Source organism: Sphaeramia orbicularis, chromosome 3, assembly GCF_902148855.1.
Source record: "Sphaeramia orbicularis chromosome 3, fSphaOr1.1, whole genome shotgun sequence".
Classification (NCBI taxonomy): Eukaryota; Metazoa; Chordata; class Actinopteri; order Kurtiformes; family Apogonidae; genus Sphaeramia; species Sphaeramia orbicularis.
In genome coordinates, this window is record NC_043959.1 from 47,532,291 (window position 1) to 47,554,191 (window position 21,901).

Consider the following 21,901-nt stretch of genomic DNA (forward strand, 5'->3'; position numbering starts at 1 on the left):
AAGTGCACACTCAACAAATACAGAGGCCTGGAGAGAAATCCTGCACAAATGTAGTCGACAGTTTCCTGTTATTGCTTTTTTTTTTCCCTGTGGCCATTTCCAAACAGCAGTTGTCTTCTATAGTCTGTAGCATTTGGACATGTTCACATAGGGCGCTGTTTCACAACTGTTTTTAGCGTATGCACATAGTTTTTAAAGCGTGCCTGTTTATAAAAGGGTAGAGGAAGAGATAGGAAGTGAATTTCCTGACACAGTTCATCAGTTTTAATCAACACACACGTGTGATCTTCTTCAATACATATTTACCATGCAGAGGATTCGATTTGAGAAAGAGAAACCACACTTGGAGCTTTATTAAATTGTCCAGACTGTCAAAATGTCTTCTGCTTTTGAAATCATATTGACTTGGGAAGCATATTATTCACTTATTAGATAGAACAAGTCTCACACCACAGTCTCATTCAATGGTTTTCTCCGAACTAAACAAAATGTGTTGTCCTGGTTTTGTGTCTGATTCATACTGTAGCACACTGGCATATCTGAAGTGACCTACCCGCACATTCGGTACATCTCATCTAGAATGACTGGCTTTGGAAGAACCTATGAGGTGAGAATATTTTTTAGTTTTATTCTAGACATGCCTGTAACAGTACATGGGAAATAATACAAACATGAGAGTACCTTTATTCAGGGTTTCTGCAGCTCCTTGGGTAGCCTTAAAAAGTCCAAGAATGTGTATTTAACAGGCATTAAATATTTATTGCATTATGACAGTATTTTATTAAGTAGCATTATATTCAATGTCACTTTTAAATGTTGATTTTTGGGAAAAATTTGTATTTATCACGGTGCAACCAAAAATCAACAAAAAAATAATAAAAACATTGCTATTGTGACGTCATCTTTGTCACAACTTCCGCACATAGCATTGCAACAATGATGGAGAATGACACTGAAAACTGTAAGTTATGGTTTCCAAAATAATAAGGTACATTAAGATGTTTCCAGGCAAAAATATAGTTGTTTGGAGATGGGCCTGTAGCTGGGCTTGGAGTCCCCCTTCAAGTGCCTTTGTGATATGAAGACACACATACATGTCAACACAGTGACTTGGCTCACTGAACCTCAACGACGGTGATGTTTGCATATCTGGTGGTCTCAGTGGAGGCATAAAAAATGCAAAGTTATGCTAAATTGAGGTGAGTAGAGCTGATATCATTAATGGAATAGTAATATTACAGTCATTAGCTTTGTAATGGAGTCTCCAAATATCAGTGACCTTCTCACAGTACAAAACAGACTCCCACATGAACCTCATGCATTGAAACTTCCACTTGTTGAAACCTGCAGAAGCCCTATTTATTGCTTCCCTTTTTCTGTCATCACCACATGATTCACTATCCTGTGACTTCAGTGACAGAGCTACAATTGAACTACAAACTTGATATGGGTAAACAACTGTCATTATGTCTTGAAGGTTATGGAATGCAAGGTAAAATATGTAACTGTACACAAGGCAAAAGCCTTTCTTTCTTTCCTGCCTTTAACCACTAGTGTTCCTTCATTCTCCAACCCATTTGATATTTATACTAAGTACTTGCTTTAACTTCTTCTCACATTCAGTGAAATCCAGAGTCTTTGGCAGAGAGCAGAGCTTGTTTTGCATCAGTGTTGAGTGTTTTTTTTTTTTTTTGAAAACAAGTTTAATTCAATGAATCACATCAGTAGATTGAAAAGCTAAGCCTTGGTTGATTATGAAGCAAAACAAAACCAAGGCCCAGGTGCATCAGCTATGTAACATAAAATGTTCTGTGCACACGTCTATTAGTCCCTTGATGGATTGTTTGTACTATTTCCATATAGGACCTGCTGCATCTAGAGGAAAGACTGGGGACTGTGAACCGAGGAGCCTCTCAGGGAACCATAGAGAGGTGCACTTACCCACACAAGTACAAAAAGGTAAGGAGAGCAGTGTATGGGAATGTGTACCTGTGTTCATACTGTTAAATGGAGTTTAAAGATACTGTTTGTAGTTGTGCATGTCTGTTACAGTTTATTCTGGGACAGAGTGCGCAGTGGTCTTTTGTACTCGTTTCAGACATCTGATGTTTTGACAGCATTTAGACAAATACTGTAGTGTCTTTTACCAGAGATTGCAGCTGTGAAGACAATGTTGGGGAAAAGTTTCCTTAGCGCTTTCCAAATGTATCTAAATAAGCAATCTAACACCCTGCCACCCAATACAGAAGGTGTTGGAGAGAGACATTGACCAACAGTTAACCCCTGAAGCTTGGGCATCTATTGGGAAAAATATGCACGCAACCCCAGAATCGGTGAGAAATAAATGAACAAATCAATTTGGAACATGTCTCTGCTCACATGTACAGTAGATGTTAGCGTTAGTCTTGGGGGCCAGGGAATTCGGCTTTAGAATAACGTTTGATTTGTTAAGCTTAGAGACACTAGTTAGATTTTCTTTTTTCTGTTTTCAGGACAAAATGACCATTCTCTCTGTCCCCAAAGGAATTTAATGTTTTGTTGATATGTTTGTTTTATACATAGTCACCTCTTTATAAGCAGTATTATATTTATCAGATAAATGTAAGCTGTATTTGTAATGTTATCACAGGTACAGTTGAGCAGTTTCTGTGTTAAATTAGTAGAACTGATTATGCTGTAAATTATAATTGATTCTTCATATCAAAAGTTGTCTTTCGTAATGTTTCTCCCAAACAGAGAAAGCTGCATGGTAAGCAAGACGAAGACGAGGGGGCAGATGAAGACACAGAAGAAAAATGCACCATCTGTCTGTCAATCCTGGAGGAGGGGGAGGATGTCAGGTAAACGCAACCCCCCTGGGTGTTTGCCAGATTTTTGGCACAGTTTGTTCAATTATGCTTTCGGGGGCGTGACTGTGAGCCTGTGAACACACACTTGTGGGATGTGAGGTGTAGTTGTTTTATTTTGCCCCTGTCTCCTGAGATATTCTTTTTTAAAGCCCAGTGGTATAGTAATAAGCAGAAAACCCCAGAGTGCCTAAAATTACAGGCCTCATGGAGCTGCGTTTTGGCACAGACTCAGGTTTTTTTAAGAGGATTTTCTGCCCTCTGTTGGTGTAAATGCAGTGAATGCCCATGCTTTTCATTATGTAATTTACTGTGAGGTGAACAGTGATTTTTAGTAAACAGAGATATTTAATGTAATAAGTGGAACACAGTAGATGGATTTAACCTCTTCAGTGATCATGGTCATAATCAGTTAAACACCAAAAACAGAAATGAGTTTTTATATGGTTATAATTTATACATATTTATTCATTTATTCATTCATTCCTCACATTGAAACATTAATACATAAGGTGTCTCTTTGCACGTCAGACAAATGAAAAGTTCCAATAGGGTTGAACAGTATGGACACAAGATTAAATCTTTATTTGTTTTGATTGATCATGATTTTAAATAAAAAATTTTTACTGTCTCCATACATGCAAAACAACCCGTATGAATGTACAACTTTCTTTAATAAATTCATATACCATATATGTAAACTGCTTAACAAATTTTTTAGACCACCTGTTTAGGACCTTTCAGCATCATGAAGTTAATACAGACTCTTTCATTTTCCATGAGCTCTTGACATTTTATTGTTTGTTTTAGCCAAATTTGAGCTTCTCACTGGACTTCTCTGTGAAGTCAGAAATTAATCATAAGCATAATATTCAACTAGTAAAACTAATTCTGTTCAGGAATGCATGTAAATAACAATAGTTTGACATCTAAATCAACAAACAATAATGCTGTTTTCTTTTTTTTTTGTACAACAGTAAATTTAAAAATTAATGGATAACAATAATACTTATATTTTAGCATTAAAAATATCAATTTGGTGAAGGAGCTTCTACATACAGAAGCTCTGGTGAATGGAGAAGCTCATATAAAGAGCTTCTACATTCACTGTGACAGAAACATGATAAATGGCCAATACTGTTAATTTATGTCACCTGTGGCATAGACACATTGGGTGGTGGTCTAATAAATCCGTTAAGAACTGTATGTGCAGTATTAACCAGCAACAATGAGAGCAAAAGATTAGTACTTGTAGGGTTCAGTGCGTTATTTTCAAAAAATAAAAAGGATTTAAAAAAATAAAATAAAATAAAGCACTTTTGTTTGGCAATGACTTGAGAAATATATTTAACAAGTGAACATTTTGCAGTTTGGATTTCCACTGTGCAGAAAAGGTCTTGAATCTTGAAATATAGACACTGGTTCACGTTCCAAAATAACCAGATTAATCAGGTTAACTGGATGTATCATCTGGCTTTAGCTGAAACTCTAGAGGTGTTTAAGACAGGACAGAGCATCCTTTTAAGTGATGAATGATCAGGGCGACTTTTTAAGTGTGATACCAGAGCAATACAGTTAATCGATTTGTAGTGAAATGCAATTATATAAACAGCAAAATGCTGCAGCTTAAAAGTCCAATATGTGATGATGTTTCAGATTCAGTGACACTGAGCAGAGGGAGATACAATGGAAAGACAGCCATTACATTTGTTTTATTTAATAACATTTTTTATACTGTACTAGTGCTCTAGTTCTACTTAAATGTTCCAGTGCTGGTGTAAAAATATTCTAAACACATGACAGAGATGGTCAAAAGTGAAATATGACAAACAGGTAGTAAAGGCATGTATCAGGAGTGGTGTCTGCCGATATGTGTTTAAAGTCCAGTTTTTAACTTCCCGTTTATCCTTGTCCCCTGCAGACGTCTACCATGTATGCACCTCTTCCATCAGCTGTGTGTGGATCAGTGGCTCCTCACCAATAAGAAGTGCCCCATCTGCAGAGTGGACATTGAGGCGCAGTTGTCTGCCGAGAGTTGATGCTGTTTTTCTAACAACCCTTTTGTTGAAATTTATTTTGACATCCTGTTAATTTTCTCTTCAGTACTGCAGTCAACCAAAGATGGCATGAATTACCTGCGCAGCTCTACTATGAGAAAATATAAAACAAAACAAAAAAAACCATCTGACAAAAAAGCATCGAGCCTAGAGTGCCAGCTATCACATATTACTACAACGGCTAGAATTCTCCATTAAGGGTTTAAAGTTTTATTGTATTTATGAAGCTTTTATGTAGCTTTTGATTGTTTCCTCAAGTGTCATTTTTGTTTTGTTCTTCTGCATGTTTCCTTGCAATGCATTTCTTTGCACATATAACGTGGGCTAACACAGCCTAACAACTTGCAGGTGAGGATAGCTGCTCTAGTAAAGATGCATTTCTGTAAACCTAATGCCTTGCTTTACTAGAATAGAATGTCGACCTCCAGTTAAAAAAAAAACATTGCAGGATTCATTTTACCAATCATTGTATTGATTAGTTTATGTTTAGAAGATGTGGATTGTTAGTGACAGATGTTTTTTTAAGTAAAATCGAGACATTCCTAACTAGGGAAATATGTTAACAGAGCTGCTGTATTAGTGCACACCCAGTATTTCTAGAGTGGAAATAAACTCCAATGTTCACCTCACTCCCAGCTTCGCTACAGTGTCACCTCCCTCTAGCACCTTTCATTCGATTAAACACCGTTAACACCGTCATCTGATGTATTTTAGAGAACAAGAAAAGGAATGTCGCATCTCTCTCTGGACTGTTATCTCTGAAACGAGCAATTGTTGGGATCTGCTGTGAATCTTCTCTTGACACCGGCGGGGTTTTGTTTTCACGGACGGGGCTTCGTGACGGTTAATAAGGTGGTCTCAGGCCAAGCGTGGGTTCTGGTTTTCACGTCAACCTGCTGCTGCCTGGGATCGTTTTTGTCATTTTCGACGCCGGCGGGGGCACCGACTTTTATTTCGACTCCTGTTTGTGTGTTCAGATTGAAATACGCAACTCAATTGGGGATGAATATTTACTCTTTGCTCTCACTCTTCTGACTGTTTTATCCACCCTGCCTTTTGTCTCTCTGTAGTTTAGCAGCACTGTTCATTTTTGCTGCGGAAAGAAAAACACTAATACTGTTGAACTAACTCACTCGCATAGACTTGCACAAGAGAGAAAATGGTAGGAGAGTAGTAGTCAATATGACAGTGCGCTGAGGCCATGTATTTCCACTCTGATGAATATTAAAAAAGAAAAGAAAAAAAGATATTTTGAATGGAGTGTTGAAATGCAGTACTTAAAGCAGGTATCCATGCGTTCATTGACTTAAAGGCACCAGGATCATATTCTGTGGGATTTATATTAGTTTTAAAAAATAATATTAATAAACTTGGATAACTCTTAATTGAGTCTTTTCCTTGGTGTCCTCTGTGGAATTATTTACTTATTGGAGATGCACTCACGGTGATTTAATTAATGACAAGGTATTTAGACAGACTTTTCCCCCAATTTTGGTCAAACATGCTGAAATTTGTGAGACTGGTCATGTCATATCATATCGTTAGCCTCACAGCATAGTCAATCATAACCAATGGTGCAAAATGAAGGATCAGTGTTAGGAGAGTAAACTTGAGCAGATATTACAATTTGGCCAAAAACATTATGCTATGAGGCTAACCAATTCTGTAGTTGTCATTTTCTATGAATTTATTTTATTCTACTCAGTTGATTCAACAGAAATGACCGTATAGATCACTACACGTATAACACACTAAGTGAAGGATCTCTACTGTTAACTGTATTTTTTCTTCAACCAAATATTAATTGTAAAAAGTGAGGTTTACAGTTGTGGCAAATGTTTTAAGAATGACTGAAGTTTGGTTTTTGCAAAATTTTGAAAAAAAAAACAACCCAAAACTGTTTATCCACTTGTTTAAGGTGCGTTGAAGGACAATTAGAATTATACAGGTTTCAAAAAGATTGTGACAAATCACATGTAATGACAGGATATATTTGTGTCATTCCCAAAACTGCCATGACTGTATAATGAGGAAGTGGATTTCAGTTTTGTTTTTTGTCTTACCATTTATGCCACAGAAATAATTTTTACAGGAATCAATGCAAAGATTGGACAAAGTATGAAAAACCAAGTATATTTTCAAAGATGTACGAAGTTTTTTTCACTCCTATCCTGACCGTTCACATATAATTACCTGTATTTACAATGTTGAACAATATGAACTTTTATAACACTCAGCTAGAGGAGTTATCCTCACTGAAGTCTGTACTGTTGACTTTGTCATTGTCATATTCACCTAAAAAAGATACAAGATTGGACTGAAAAGTAATTTCTAGTTGACAGATGGCTTGAAAAAGTTTGCAAACATCTTTATCCCTGAATGTATGGAAATAGGAAATAATCTGGAGACAAGTACATAGAACATTAGTAAAGTGTCAAAATCTAATAAATAAAAATATATGTATAATATATTAGTTAATGCAAAGTATAAACTAGAATGAATGTTTGTGGTTTTAACACTTTGCACATTTAAAAAAGTTTTAAAAGATTTAACAATTTAAAGTGCAGCACTGTCTGCAGCCACAAGGTGGAAATAAAACCCCAAATATCCTCTGAAGGACACATTTTAATCTAAAACATGTTCATTATTTCACTCAGTGATGTTTAAAGATAACGAAATCTAATGCATTACACAATGTATTTCTATGCTTCAAAAAGCAATGAAAATATATTTGTCACTAAACTGATTTGAAGTCGTCTACCTTATTAGAGCAAAATCCATTAATAAACACTCACACTGAGGGAAAAAAGAATTGTATGTATAATAAAATACAGTGAATTTGTTTCATATAATAAAAACAAAACAAAGGAATAAAATATACATTACATGCTTCATTAAAAAGACTTGTCTACTGTTCTATACTGCACAAGGTTGTTTTCAATCATCCAAGATCAAATTATATTTGATGACGTAGAAGATCTATGACAGAAGTCCCAGCAATTTTTTTTTTTTAAATTTATTTTGTTTTTTACAAATGAGGGCATAATGCTGTTATTTTACTGGGGAAAAAAAACAAAAAACCAAAGGAATGTGTAAGTAATGCAACTGCAGTGCAAAAGTTGTGCAGAAACAATAGAGCAAAAGCAAAAGGACCTCTTCGCAGTGCCACAGAAAAACGTCAACGACCAAAACAAATTTAGCACTTGACAAAACACAAATCCGTTCACCCGAGTCTGTCTGTGATAACTGCTATAATATCTGTCTGAAAATAATGCAGCCCTGTGAGCATCAGAGCAGAGGATAGACAGAAAAATTAAGATCCTTCAGAGAAAAAAAAAAAAAAATTAACTTAAATTCTGGCCAACGACAGGCAAACTCCGACATATGAACACATATACAGAATCAGATCTAAAAAACACGCCTGTTTAATAATAACTTCATGTAAACACATCATTGTCCTCAGTAAATAGGCTTATTGCTAGCTTGGCAATCTTCATATAGACTGGCTGTGGTTGGATGTGACGGTGTCTGTGTCCAAGGTAGTACCTGTACCAATAAAGTGCTAATACACCACAGACAAAATGCTCAGGATACAGTACACATGGCCTCTACTCGCTGTCACAAAGAAAATGAAAACGGTGACAAAACAATAAAAACAAACATGACTTTTTTTTCCAGATGATTCACCTTCTGACTTTAGAACAGACCTAATAAAACACACATCGCTTTGGTTTTTAATATCAGTTAAAATGACAGTGTGGTTGTGTTTCAATGTCCATCACCTGCATTAAAATAAATATTCCTCTTAAAACAGCAGTCAGTTAAATGACGAGATGGTGATATGGAGGCGACGAAGCCTTCATCTAAACATGACACGATGAGCCTAAAATCACAGCCTGGTCCCACAGATTAAGCAGACTTCATTCCAGCGCTTCAAAAATGATGGAGCTCAAAACCTCAGCAAGGTGAAAACGACAGTAAGGAGAACACAGAAAAGCTATAAATACAATAAATAGTTTTGTTCAGTACTCAGAGGGGCCGCGGACCCCGGGGTCAAACAGTCTTCTTGCAGAGCCTCATTCAAGTCTGACGGTCTTCTGGTCGGGTTGTAACCGAGTGTTACATTCATGTACAACAAGGCAGTAGTTGAAGGAAGTGTGACGTCTCCCTCCTGAACAGAACATCACGAAGCTCCTCCCTCTTTGACCGTGAGCGTCGTCTCATCCTGAGGAGACGCGGCAGACTCGTCTCGGTGTGATGTTGACTGGGCTCCTAGATCTTGGTGACGTAGTTATTAGGGAAAAGTCCCTGTTTTCCACGGAGTCGCCCTGTCCACCATCCTGATGCATCTGCAGACAAGACAAACAGAAAAGAAAGGGTTAAAATACCAGTTTTATATGGCAATGTCAAGAGTTAAGCAGTTTAGAAAATGAATGAATGAAGGAAAAGTGAATTAATGTCACTATGCTGTTAAGAAAAAGACATAAAATAAGCCATGCAAATCAGAAATGTTATAGTTTTAATATTAAGTTCAGCTAGAAACTTCATAAAAGCTCACAAAAAACACTGAGATAAGTGAATTAACTATCAAATTAAAATACAAAAAAGCAAAAGATAAAATAAGATAAAATTATTAAACACAGCTTTGACATTTACATACAGGTAACACCAGTGGATAAGATAAGATAAGATAAGATAAGAGGTTTCATTTGTCACATGCACAGTTACACATAATACCATCACAGCGAAGTGTATGTTTGTACCTGCAGTCAATAGTAAAACAGAAAAAAAAAAAAAAAAGTATATATATATATATATATATGCAGCTTAGAAGATTAAAAAATATATATAAATATAAAAGTATATCTAAAAAAAGGTCAATTTAAAGTAGTAGCTCTAGAATATAAATACAATATTCATACAGATTGCAGTAAGTGCTAGATGTCAACCTGACTGAACTCTATTGTACATGGACCTTCTTGACTTTCCTTCTTTTCATTTTCTGATTTTTTTATATGATTTTAAGCCTCTATGAATCTTGAATTCGAATGTTTTATGCTTTTATTGTTTAACCCTTAAAGACTATTTGTGGCAACTTCCAAAAGATTTTTTTTCTCCACATTTAATCTTTCCTAAGTGATTTATCACCATTTATTTTAGTATCATCCTCTGAGTTTTGCATTTTTCCATGAAAAGCGGGTATTTGTAGATGTAGATGAGTACATTCAAATGTTATATGAAAACAGCAAAAACTGAAGAAAGTGACTTTTTAAGCTAAATATATGTCATTAACTGAACAGAAAACAAGCGTCTACAGCCACTGTCATTTCCAAACTGGGGTATGGGGTTGGGGTTTACTGGTAAATCAATGTTGCAGAAAACTGTGGTGTTTCCATGTTCACTACCGAGTCTGTGAACATCTTAATGTGTCATATCTGATACAGATAATAAACTGACAAACTGCATTTTACCTGAATAATATAATATATTTACAGGAGGGATGGTTCAAAAGTTATTAAATTTTGGCTTGGCAGTGGCTATTTTGGTCTTTGAGGGTTAATAATTTGGGGATCTGAGCAGAACAACACTGGATCTCTACTGTTCTACCCTGTGCATCAGGATCCAAATACTATTTTCTTTATATCTGTTTTATTCAAAGAGGTTCTCAACATTCTGACCTACATAACAACTCTCTCTCCATTTATCTAGAATTAATCATTTATCAGATGGATGATATAAATCTGAAAAATCCTCTCATTTTGCTGAATAATAATCATTAAATACTTAAAATAATACATCTGTAATGTGCAGCTGAAGTACTGAGAATTTATAGAACTTAAAAAAAAAGGAAGGATAAAGCATTAATTATTTACTTTTTAAAATTCTGCACACCATGAATCATTAACATGATCTGATTTACCTGCTGTTCTGTTTCACTTCAGCTCATCTGTCATTGTCATGGTGGTTTTTGTTCACTCACTGTAGTAACCCTGATGTAAATGCCATATTTGTCGTGTTTCTCACCCTCTTTGATGATGTCAATAATGTCGTCAGCGTTGAAGCTGAGCTCATCTGTGTCCTGAGCGTCGTAGGCGTACAGAGCTTTGCACTGGGGCACCTGGGGTTTGGGTTTGGGAGCAGGTTTGGGTCGTCCTCCCCCTGGTGTCGGCCTGCTGGCTGATGGTCTGTGGGCTCTGGGAGAAAATCAAAAAGTCAACATGACTTTTAGAAGGATCTGCTGCAAGAGACTCCTGAAACATTTCTCTGTGCTACAGAGGCTGTAAAGGTAAACATAGAAGTGAAGAATAACAGACTATAGCTTTACAATGATAATAAACAGAAAGAAAACATCACACAATAGAATAAATGTGAATTCTAATCTTGACCACAACATTTCATGTGCAAAATGGAGCAGGAATTAGCATATCGGCTAAAATTTACTTAGGGGGTTAAATGAGTGGCCATTTTTGTCAAAAAAAAAGTTGTAAGAAATGCATAGAACTGTGTTGAAATAATGCTAATACATTTGTGCACAGACTACTGATATCATTTGGCAGTGGAAGCTATATTTTCAGAAATATTGGATTTTGAATAGCACGTGTATGTGAAAACTTTTGCAGGTGGACGGACGTGACATTACCCATGATGCTCTGGTCAGTACCAGTGCTTTATTAGTTATAAACTTATATACTTACTATTGCTATTTATCCTCTTATTCATAAATGTTAGTATTGTGGATCTAAAACAATAACAGCTGACACAAAAACACAAAATGTGGCAGTGGACGGATGTGACATGGTTGTTACAGATCCCATCATACTGATGCTCGGCAGCCATGTCACTGTTTCCACAAATGATCCATGTGCAAAAACTAGGATCAGAATTATTTATTGTATAGTTTATCATCAAACTAAAGAGTAAATAACAATATAGAATTGTTATTTCTTTATAAAAATGCTTATTATTAGAAAACTGTTGATTTAAAAAGTGACGTGTGACATTGTTAATGTATGTATTGGCGTAACATAAGCAGGATGGATCAGCACCATACTCCATATTGCAACCTGTAAAAATAAAACATGTGATATGTAGGATAGAATCTTCTAAGAAAAACTGGGGAATCTAAAAGAATAGAATATTGGTTTTTCAGGTACATTCAGTTAAAATATAACTTGGCCAATTGTGACATGAAAATATAAAATATAACTAAGTTAAATATAATATAACTTGGCCAATTGTGACATGAAAATATAGCATTAATTGTGATGAAACTGGACATTTTTGAGCTGAAAACATAGTTCATATGACCACCAACATGTTGCAACGTAACTGAAATCCTGTAAATTTGTATAACTTGCATTTACCAACACAAAGTTCCTTTGGGGATTCACTTATATTGATTTCTTATGCACAAAGACATAAATAAGACCTCTAAGCAAATTTTAGCCGATATACATATGAGATCCCATCCAGTTTCCCTCTTATATAACGATATCTGAATACATCATGCATAATTACCATCTTGTCACTGACTGTTTAGATGTTTCCACAGCTCTTAAAAATGTAATTATGCTTAAATAATAGAGATGACGTTGTTTGCGGTGTTCCTGTTTAACAGGATGTAGCTGTTCACACATCAGCCACAAGATGGTGATCTAGTCCATGTTATATGTTTGTATGGCTCCAAACATCAGTGTTATGTTTAAACCCCAGTTCATCCTTCAGGGGTAAAATGTACAATTCTTTTTGTAAAATGTAGGTTCAGATCTTTCATGTAAAAGTCAGCAGCAGAGGCCCTCAGCAGGGATTCTTTATTACTAAACTCCTTTTAAGGATCTTTCATTTCACAAATGGAAGATCAACCATGAAAGTGAACCGTAAAAGAATTCCCAATAGATATATATGAAACTGAGCAGCAGCAGAAAATGAAATATTAGTGGAAGAGGAAGCATCAAAAACCTGCTGCTAAAAGCTTTTCTATGTCTGAACCACCACCAAAACACTGCAAACACTCCAACTCACATTCCTCCATTTGACTCTGGTCGTCTGCCTCCATGACTAAAAAAGAATAAATTGTCCACATTATGCTAAATTACAGATACACAAAGTTTGGCTTTGTTTTTGATGTTTGTGTGGATATAAAATGTGTAACAGTCTGAACTGTACAGAGTGATAGTTTGCATGTTGTGTTTGACTCTGTATTTCACTGTTTGTAAAGGTTAGTGTTGGGGGTTCTCACCCAGCAGCTCCCTGGTCTGGGACCCTCAGACAGTCCAGGTTTGGCTGTGGTCGGTTGGTGTTTCGATCCTTTATCTGGCTGATGTTGCTCGGCAGGAACGGGCGTGTTGCGTTGCTGGATGAGGGATGCCTTTGGTTGTGATGATGTGAGGAGTTCCTCTGATTAGCTACGTGGTTGGTGTTTTTCAATCCGCCGTTCTGGTGAGCAACTGGAAGAGGAAAACTAATGTAAGGATTTGGGTTTGGCAGTGTTTCATTCTGTCAACATGAATGCACAACAAGCCATTCAAGTCCTGTCAGAGCGGTAACCGATGTACCTGGGGGGCCCGGTGCTGCTCGGGTGGGCTGTGTTCTGGACATGTTACTGCGACCCTGAGTGAAGGTCTTCCTGGTGGGACCTAAAGATGAGATGGTCAGGAAATGAACAAACAGATACAGTGATCATAAATGTGTGATGACTGTCAGGTGGTGAGGTCAGCCTGTCCAGCTGGTGACTGAGTTTGAGCTCATTGGTAATGCTGCACACCTGGGCCCGGTGTGCAGATACTATTTAAGTTCCTCTAGTCACATTCATTTGCTTGCTGACTCTCCCTGACCTGATCCCCTCCCAGGTAGTTACAGTTTTGTAGTTTTGGATTTTAGTTTATTTTCATGTAGTTTTTACTTTTTTTTCCTCTAATTCAGTTAGTTTGAATTAGTTTTTAGAACAGGTTTGCTTGTTTTTATTAGTTTTCATTTTTTTCTAAATGCTCACTTTTAGTTTAGTTTTAGTTTTTTTCATATCTTTTATCTTCCTTGCCGACGTATTCAAATAAATCCCATACAGGACTCTGCTGTTTTCTCCAAACTTTAGTCTCCATGTTTCCAGGTAGAGTAGGGACAAGAAGCCAACTCGAAACCACAAATGATGAGAAGTGCCGTATGGTGCCGCCAGATAAAACTGCTCAAGTGAAAAAAAATTGATTTCATATCAATCCAATATTGACAAAGACAAAAACAAAGGGAATTTTAATCATAACTTTTATATGTTTTAGTTAGTTTTGTAAGGACAGTTCAGTTAGTTGTAGTTTTTATCTTATTATAGTTTTTAATTTAATTCAGTTAACAAAAATGTTTTTTCAATTCTAGTTTTTGTCATTTTGTCATAACCTTGGTCTCAAATCCAAGCTTTTGCATATTAAAACCTACAGAATATGTTCTAAATGTTTGTTCCACTGCTGTACTTATGTTGCAAAAAAACATGCCTTTGTACAAGACTTAGGCTGTACAAAACAAAACAAACTCCCATGTCATCATTTATCTTTTCCAGTCCAAAGGCTTACATCTACAGTAAACAATGACTCAAGTATTACTTCAAGTCATGAGTCATCAGTTAAAGTCACAGTTTTTCTCTGTGAAATCATCAACCTCCTGACGTCACTCTGTCATGTGACCACACCTGCTGCTGCCTCTGTTCACCGTAACAACACGTCGTTTCTGTTCTTCTTCGGGCCTTTTCATACTCACGTGTGTTCTTGGGAAGCCCGGGTCCGATGCTGACCTGCAGCGATTTGCTTGAAGGTTTCAGAACAGGCATGTCTCCCTGACCCTGAACAAACACGACCTGCCGGGAGCCGCCTCCACTCAGGAAGCCCCAGTTCTCCTTCTTCAGCTTCATCTCCAGTCTGAAGACCGCACAGATTCAAGTCAAACTACACATCCTTTAATATGGTCCCTATGATTACATGAGGATTTTATTTTGAAATGGAACTCACTCATCGATTTTGTTTTTTCCTTCAGATTCCTACATTTGTAAGACTGTAAACATGGATTCATATTTGTGTGGTTTGAAGATTTCCATGTATTTACTTACGTGTTACTAAACTTGAGTGGTAGCTTCCTCTGTGTCTTTTCTTCAAACCTTCGTGCCAGTAAACTGATGAACTCTGTCTTGAACACACACTCCAGCAGACTGTCATACTCCTGCTCATGTAGGATCATGAAATCATCCTGCATTGTGCTGAAAAACACAAACGGCAACATCAGACATGGCATGAAACCAATCTCACATAAGGAATGACACTTCTGAGATCGTTCTTTTATTTTAAAAAGACAGTCTGCACCTTTACTACACGACTTCAGTGGAAGTTCAGATGGAGAACAGGAATCAGATTTCACATTTGCATAGAAACAGAGAGAGCCACATAAAGCAGCTTGTATCTGAAGAACGTAGACAGCTTGTGCCCGTAACCCGCGCACAAAGATACTTTGTTCTTCCCAGTGAAGTCGGGTTTTTCTCTGATGAGCTTTTTACAACTCCTGCTTTCGCTCATTGCACCACCTGGTCCAGATTACTCCACTGACTCAAAAGCCACATGCCTGCACCAACAACTCTGTGATTCCTACCTCTAAATCCACTTATACTGCGTTCATCAACAACAAAGGCCCCTGATGTTTTCAGTTCCTTTTAATTCTTCTTACTTTCTTTATAATAAACTGTCCTTTTCATGAGTCTTTCTGAACATACATGATTTTTAGCAGCGTTTCTGAGATGTGGACCATACTGACCTGCACATACAAAGGAAAAGATGAACACAGGACGTAGTTTTAATAAACTCCACATGTTTTCAGTGTCCCTTGTGTGACATTTAAAGAAACATGGGAACTTGTGTAATTGGAAATCCAGACTGTGGCTTTGAAGAAGATTCATGACTTTCTGTAAATGTCTGTAGTTTACGTACATGTGGGCCCCTGCTGCATGTTTAGCCGCAACACACATATGGTGTATTGTTTTGGAAACAACTCATTACTTACTGGTAGTGTTCTAGTACAAGCTGTTTTTGTCATGTTTGGGTATGTGATGTTAGAGTGGGTGTGTTGATATATTTGTGCAATTATCAGCACTCAGCTGATTTCTGTGTCCCGGTGTGGACTTTGATGCAGAACTTTTTTTTTTTTTTGCTCAACGTCTTTTTATTGGTTTTGATGCAGAAACTGTACAGACACTATGTTACAGACATGAGTAAGTATAAACAAGAACAATCCCTACCCCTCCACACCCTACCCATGCTCCAACAGAGCCCCACCCCTATAGAAAAATAAATTAATTAATGCAGAGCTTTGAGATAAAAGCTAGTTTCATTGTGTCCAACAGAGAAACATTAAAAACAAAGGACTCCCATCCCAGGGGTATGTGATACCCTGGAGTATTTCTGCTGATGCTAGGGGATACATGTTAAGGAGTTTGGATAAAAAATTGTGCATTTTAAGGAAAAAAAAACCCCAACCAAATAAGATCACAATCTAATGCCATGTTATCCTCAGTAAACGTACAGTAACTATTAAATGGTAGGCTGAGCATTAACATGAGTCACTTGGAACTTCTTTCACACCACATGTTGCAGTTGAAACTATGTAAAAAAAAAATTGAATTTTAGTTTCATTCATTTATTCATTTTCTGACCTGCTTAATCCTAACCACTCACTCTCACATTCACATCTATGTATGATTGACCAATAAATTTATTAAGTCGTGGTGGGAGGAAGCTGGAGTACCCAGAGAGAACCCACACAGACACAGGGAGAACATACAAACTCCACACAACCACAGAAACACCACGCCGACCAGTGTCAAAAAAATAAACAATTATATCCATAACGTTGTATGTTTGAAAGGGTACAGGAAGAAGTAATCTTACAAGGTTATACTCCTTTTTTCTAAGCATGAATAAAACAAATCTACACCTTTATGTCTATCTTATTTATAGTTGCATTATCAATGTACAGATGCTTCACCAACAACAAGGAAAAAATAAAAATGAAAACCACCAACATAAGGGACATAACTGTCAGCAAGCAGCACAGTCCTGTTGAAACCTCACTTTTTCATCCTGTACACCTCTAAAAACTAGTGTTTTATGCATCTTTGTAAGCTGCTTCATATTTAGCTAAGTAGTGAAGTTAAAATAGTGACCAAAATGTGCAAACTATAAGTAACAGATACATGCTAAAAAGGTCAAGCCGGTAGATTGAGAGAAGCGAGAGAAAATATGGAGTACTCCTTTATATATTTTTTCATTTTTTATATTTTTTTTTTACTTTTAATCTTGCTATCCCTTTTTCTGCTGTAAAACTGCAAATTCCTCCTTTGTGGGACTAACAACTCAACAGTGAAAGGAGCTTGTAACTACTGATTTTCATGCTCCAAAGCTCCATTTATTCATTCATTTAATACATATGTACAATCTACGAGACACGTATCTCACATCAGTACATTAAAGACAAACACGAGTTGAACTGTGGCTGCGTTGAAGGCAGGTCATACCTGAGAGACACCGCTAGGATTTTCTCCACATCAATCCGCCTCTTCAGCACCTCTGTCACCTGGCCTTTCTCTGGTCCCTGTTTCACTTTTTCTCTCCCAATCAGGTACACAGACTTTGGCGTGAGGATCAAGTCCCTTTTAATCCCCTGAGCAGAAACAAAAACACAACAGTTCTAAATACTTTTTCTGCTGATGAGTCAAACAATCAGGCTGCATGACTGTATTTTTGTTCATTATGATTTATTATGTTAATATCATCACTATTATTACCTCCGCCATGAGGTATTGTGATCGCTTTGCTTTGTGTGTTTGCGTGTTTGTTTGTTTTTTAGCAAGATAACTCAAAAAGTTATGGACGGATTTTCATGAAATTTTCAGGAAATGTTGACACTGGCAAAAGGAAGAAATGATTAAATTTTGGAGGTGATCGGGGGGGAGGGGGTGGGGGAGGGGGGTGTGTCTGTCTTGGCGGAGGTCTGCGCTCTCCGAGTGCTTTTCTTGTTAACACTGTTGTTAATGATAAGGATTTTCTTTTTCTTTTTTTTATTATCATTTATTGTTGTTACCAACTCCATTGTCTTTCATTTTTTTTCTCTCTCTCTCTCTCTTTCTCTCTCTCACACACATACACACATATCAATGTATAACGATGCATACGTAATTAGTATCTGTTTTTGTTGTGTCTTATTTTATTGTCATGTCTTTCACATGTTTTGTTATGTACTGCTCACTTAAAAAAACAAACAAACAAACAAAAAAAATCAGGCTGCAGACTAGAGCTTTACCTTAAACCGGCGGTCAAATTTTGTAACTTTGTCCGCAAAGTCAATCTTCTCTCTCTTTCCCACAAACTGTCGGAGCTCAGGCCTGTCATCCATCCCCAGGTAGTCGCCTACAAAGTTCCTGTTGAGGCTGTGTCGCCGCCTCTCCTTCCGATTCAGCAGCAGGTCAGAGGCTGAAAAACCCCAGAAACAAACAGAGTTAAAACACAGAGACACAAGCTAGAGGAGGTAGAAAAGCTGAAAAATGTTCCCTGACTCACCTTCTTCCCTCATCTGGACATACTTCTTGCGGGCCACATACTTCCTCCAGGCCTTTTGGATCGTCCTGGCGTAGCCGTCAAACTTGCGTTCCCTTGTTTCTTCCAGCAGAAAGAGCTGTGAACACAAACAAAGAGATGGAGAACAATATAAAAGACAGGCACAGTTCAGTGCTCAAACCCAAACACAGACACACCTAAAGACACAGAATGGAAGGAATGACTGTAGATACATACTGAACATACCTGAGGACAGTTGAACACACAATGTCAGTGCTTTGCTGTCTACTTAACTGATAATACTGGAGTAACTCATGCATAACTAAAGAAATTCTTAAAAAACAGGAACAGCAACAATACGACATCTAACCTTTCTTCATCACTATTGGATAAGACAGATGCTATGGTTACTTATGGTGCTACAAAATACACAACTCTGCTGAAAAAAAAGTCGCAAATAGTTCACATCCTTCCATTGGATAATAATAGTGATTCATTTGTTTCAGCTGCAACAGATTCTTTAACTCTAACTAATGCAGTAGCTTCTCATTTATTGAACAACCATCAGTATAAAGATTGGACTGTGTTTCAGTGGGAAAAGGTCATGTGATCTGATGAGTCCACATTGACCCTGTTCCAGAGTGATGGGTGGATGAAGTGATTACCCATCATGCCTAGTGCCTACAGTACAAGCCTGTGGGGGCAGTGTTATGATCTGGAGTTAGTTCAGTTGGTCAGATCTGAGTTCAGTTACATGTCCATAAAATCAGATCAGCTGAACTTAAATACAGTCGCAGGAAAAATGATTAGACCATCAAAAGTCATCAAAAACAATGGTTATGCAATCAAGTCCTAACTCCTGTGTGTATCATATGACTAAAACAGACAGAGAAGAAAACATGGAATGCCTAAAAGCACTGTTTTTGTCAGCACAATGCCCTAGATATTGATGCAAGAACTGAAGTGGTTTTAGTTATTATCAAGAAAACATGGAAAATAGCAAGATATCAGCTCTGAAATTAACCCTTTCATGCACTGTCCACTCCAGTGGACAGTTCTTCTACAGCTGTTCTCTTGTATATTAATGGGTTTTGTTGTTTTAGTTCCATATCAGTCAACACAGTGGACGCTTATGCACCATCCCATACACTGTAATTCAGATAATTACTGTAACTTTACTGTTCTTGATAAACCTGATCTGCAGTAACATGTTTGAGTGTAAATCAATTGTTATTTGTTAGACAAGAAGGGCTTTTTTTGCACATTATCTCCATGAAGTGAGTAATTACTGGCATTAGAATATGTTAAAATGTGAGAAGACATCAGATTAGCAGCATTAAAAATGTTTTTATTTCATTGTTTTCATATCACTTTCTGATATTGGGTTTTAAACATGCTTCTTTACTTCAAAAATTAAATGCATGGATATTTTTGTAACTCCATAGAAAAAAAAAACTCGATCGCATTGTTTTTTTCATGGCTAAACACTGAAGAAAAAAATCTTGACAAAGGTTCTCATAATTCGTGCATGAAAGGGTTAAACTCTTATGAGCTATTTTTGTTGTTATCATTATATTTGTCCATACACATGTACCTTTAGATGTACCAGGCATTAAAATGAACAAGAAATTGAAGAAAACAAGGGGTGGTCTAATATTTTTTTCCGCGACTGTATACTGAAGGAACAGGTCTGAACATCAGTGGATTTTACGTCCTTAATGATACAAACATATTCATCAGGACGGCGAAAACTGCAAAAAGAGTGGTTCAGGAGCATGAGACATTATATTCACACATATACAAGGATTAGATTCCACAGAGTCCAGATCTGAACCCCACTGAGAATCTTCTGGTTGGGATGGAGAAGATTTTCCACAGTAGACTGACTCGCCACCATCAATACAAGACTTTGGCTGAAAACTAATGCAACTCTGGATGGAAATAAATGTTGCTTATTTATTGTGACATTGCATAAACATTGCTCGTATAACTGATACTACAACAAAACAGTCCAATGAAGTAATTTGTGGGTGACTTTTTTTCTCTTTTTTTTGGCCGGGCAGTGTACGTTATTCCTGTTTTTAAACTGAATATGCTTTCTATGATTTACTGTCTGTTTAGTACAGAAAAAGAGAATGAGTGATGTGTAACAAAAAATATGACACCATGAATCAAAGCAGAATAAGTTAACTAGAACAAATCTAAATATATTGCATGAATTTTTTTATTATATTATTTTATTATTGATAAATCTATATTTTATTTTTATTAATCAATTCTATAATCACTGTCATATCCTCCCACAGTCCAAGCTTATGTGTTTCTTTTCCTTCAAGCTGAAACCCAAAGATTTTGAGCTTATTATCAAATAAGACCAAAAAAAGCTTCAAATTACTAGATGCAACCTGCAAAAGGATAATAATTTTGCTTATAAAAATTACTGAAAAATAGATGCTGATGTATTTAATTATGACAAACTGCAGGTCTTTTCCATATTATTTGGTACAATCAATGCAATGCTTATTTAGTAATTTCTTGACTTCCTGCACAAAGATCTCAATCTATGCCTGCAGACCCCCACTTTTCACCAGTCTATGTCATTTCCTGATGCACTCCGAGACACGCAATCACACTCTGTGCCCCCTCCTTCCCAGACTAAACATCCTGCCCACCGCTGTAACAGGCCTGGCACCGACGCAGCCTGGCCACAGGCTGCAGTGTAACAGAACAAAACTCAACCACACACAAGACCAACACTTCACAACAGATCAAACTTTAACCGAAAACAAGAAAAATGAGTCATCCATCTACACAGCGATAAATACCAAGGCCTCAGTGAGTTTAACAGATGTGTGATTAAACTTCACAGGTGACCAACCAGACACAAACAGCAGGTGTTGTTCAGCTGATGTGAAAAAGTCAAAGTTATTCACCTCGGAAAAAAAGTTTATTACACCTTTATTTCTGACATGGCCTTATTAACAGAAACCTTTGAATGTGTGCATGCATGACGCCCCTGCCTGAGCACTTTTAATATAATAAGTTGATCTGTCACCACTCTGGGGCTCAAACTCTTCTCTCACATCTGCTCTGGTGTCAAACAAACTTTCATTATGTCTTCCAACAGATAACCGTTCAGTCATACAACTAATTAGCTGGTGTCAGTGTCTTATCAGAAACAGAGGCTTGTTTTGAGAAGCCTGGCAGCTCATTTCAGCGGTCCGCCCTGTGTGATATTTGCGTTTCATAAACACACCTCAATTCACTCTGGCATTGTGGGGGATGGGGGTCCTGGCAGTGTAGGGCTGCAGTGGATAAGTACAGGCATTCAGGATCAGCTGTAAGGCCCACATTAAGACTACGATGTCTGTGCTTCTGGCCGTACATCTGTGTGTTTGTGTGCAGGCTTGGTCATGAA

At 37.1% G+C, this 21,901-nt stretch overlaps 2 protein-coding genes across 5 annotated transcripts in view; one reads left to right on the forward strand and one right to left on the reverse strand.

Annotated features, from left to right (window-relative positions):
- Positions 1-6,292, forward strand: part of rnf111 (ring finger protein 111) — a 30,064-nt gene extending 23,772 nt beyond the window's left edge. For 2 of the 3 annotated variants that reach the window (XM_030131274.1, XM_030131275.1), the window contains 5 exons: positions 527-607; positions 1,864-1,959; positions 2,247-2,333; positions 2,737-2,840; positions 4,768-6,292. In XM_030131274.1, the coding sequence (XP_029987134.1) occupies positions 527-607; positions 1,864-1,959; positions 2,247-2,333; positions 2,737-2,840; positions 4,768-4,885 (486 nt within the window). In that variant the 3' untranslated portion in view covers positions 4,886-6,292. The remainder of the gene's footprint in view (positions 1-526; positions 608-1,863; positions 1,960-2,246; positions 2,334-2,736; positions 2,841-4,767) is intronic. The other variant, XM_030131276.1, reaches the window with a different exon arrangement.
- A 1,657-nt stretch (positions 6,293-7,949) lies between these two features.
- myo1ea (myosin IEa) overlaps positions 7,950-21,901 on the reverse strand; it is a 57,708-nt gene continuing 43,756 nt past the window's right edge. The window contains exons 20-29 of one of the 2 annotated variants that reach the window (XM_030131272.1): positions 18,487-18,601; positions 18,230-18,399; positions 17,445-17,590; positions 14,994-15,140; positions 14,648-14,805; positions 13,459-13,539; positions 13,143-13,350; positions 12,926-12,961; positions 10,928-11,097; positions 7,950-9,252 (exon numbers count right to left, since the gene is read on the reverse strand). In XM_030131272.1, coding sequence (XP_029987132.1) covers positions 9,176-9,252; positions 10,928-11,097; positions 12,926-12,961; positions 13,143-13,350; positions 13,459-13,539; positions 14,648-14,805; positions 14,994-15,140; positions 17,445-17,590; positions 18,230-18,399; positions 18,487-18,601 — 1,308 coding nt within the window. In that variant the 3' untranslated portion in view covers positions 7,950-9,175. The remainder of the gene's footprint in view (positions 9,253-10,927; positions 11,098-12,925; positions 12,962-13,142; positions 13,351-13,458; positions 13,540-14,647; positions 14,806-14,993; positions 15,141-17,444; positions 17,591-18,229; positions 18,400-18,486; positions 18,602-21,901) is intronic. The other variant, XM_030131273.1, reaches the window with a different exon arrangement.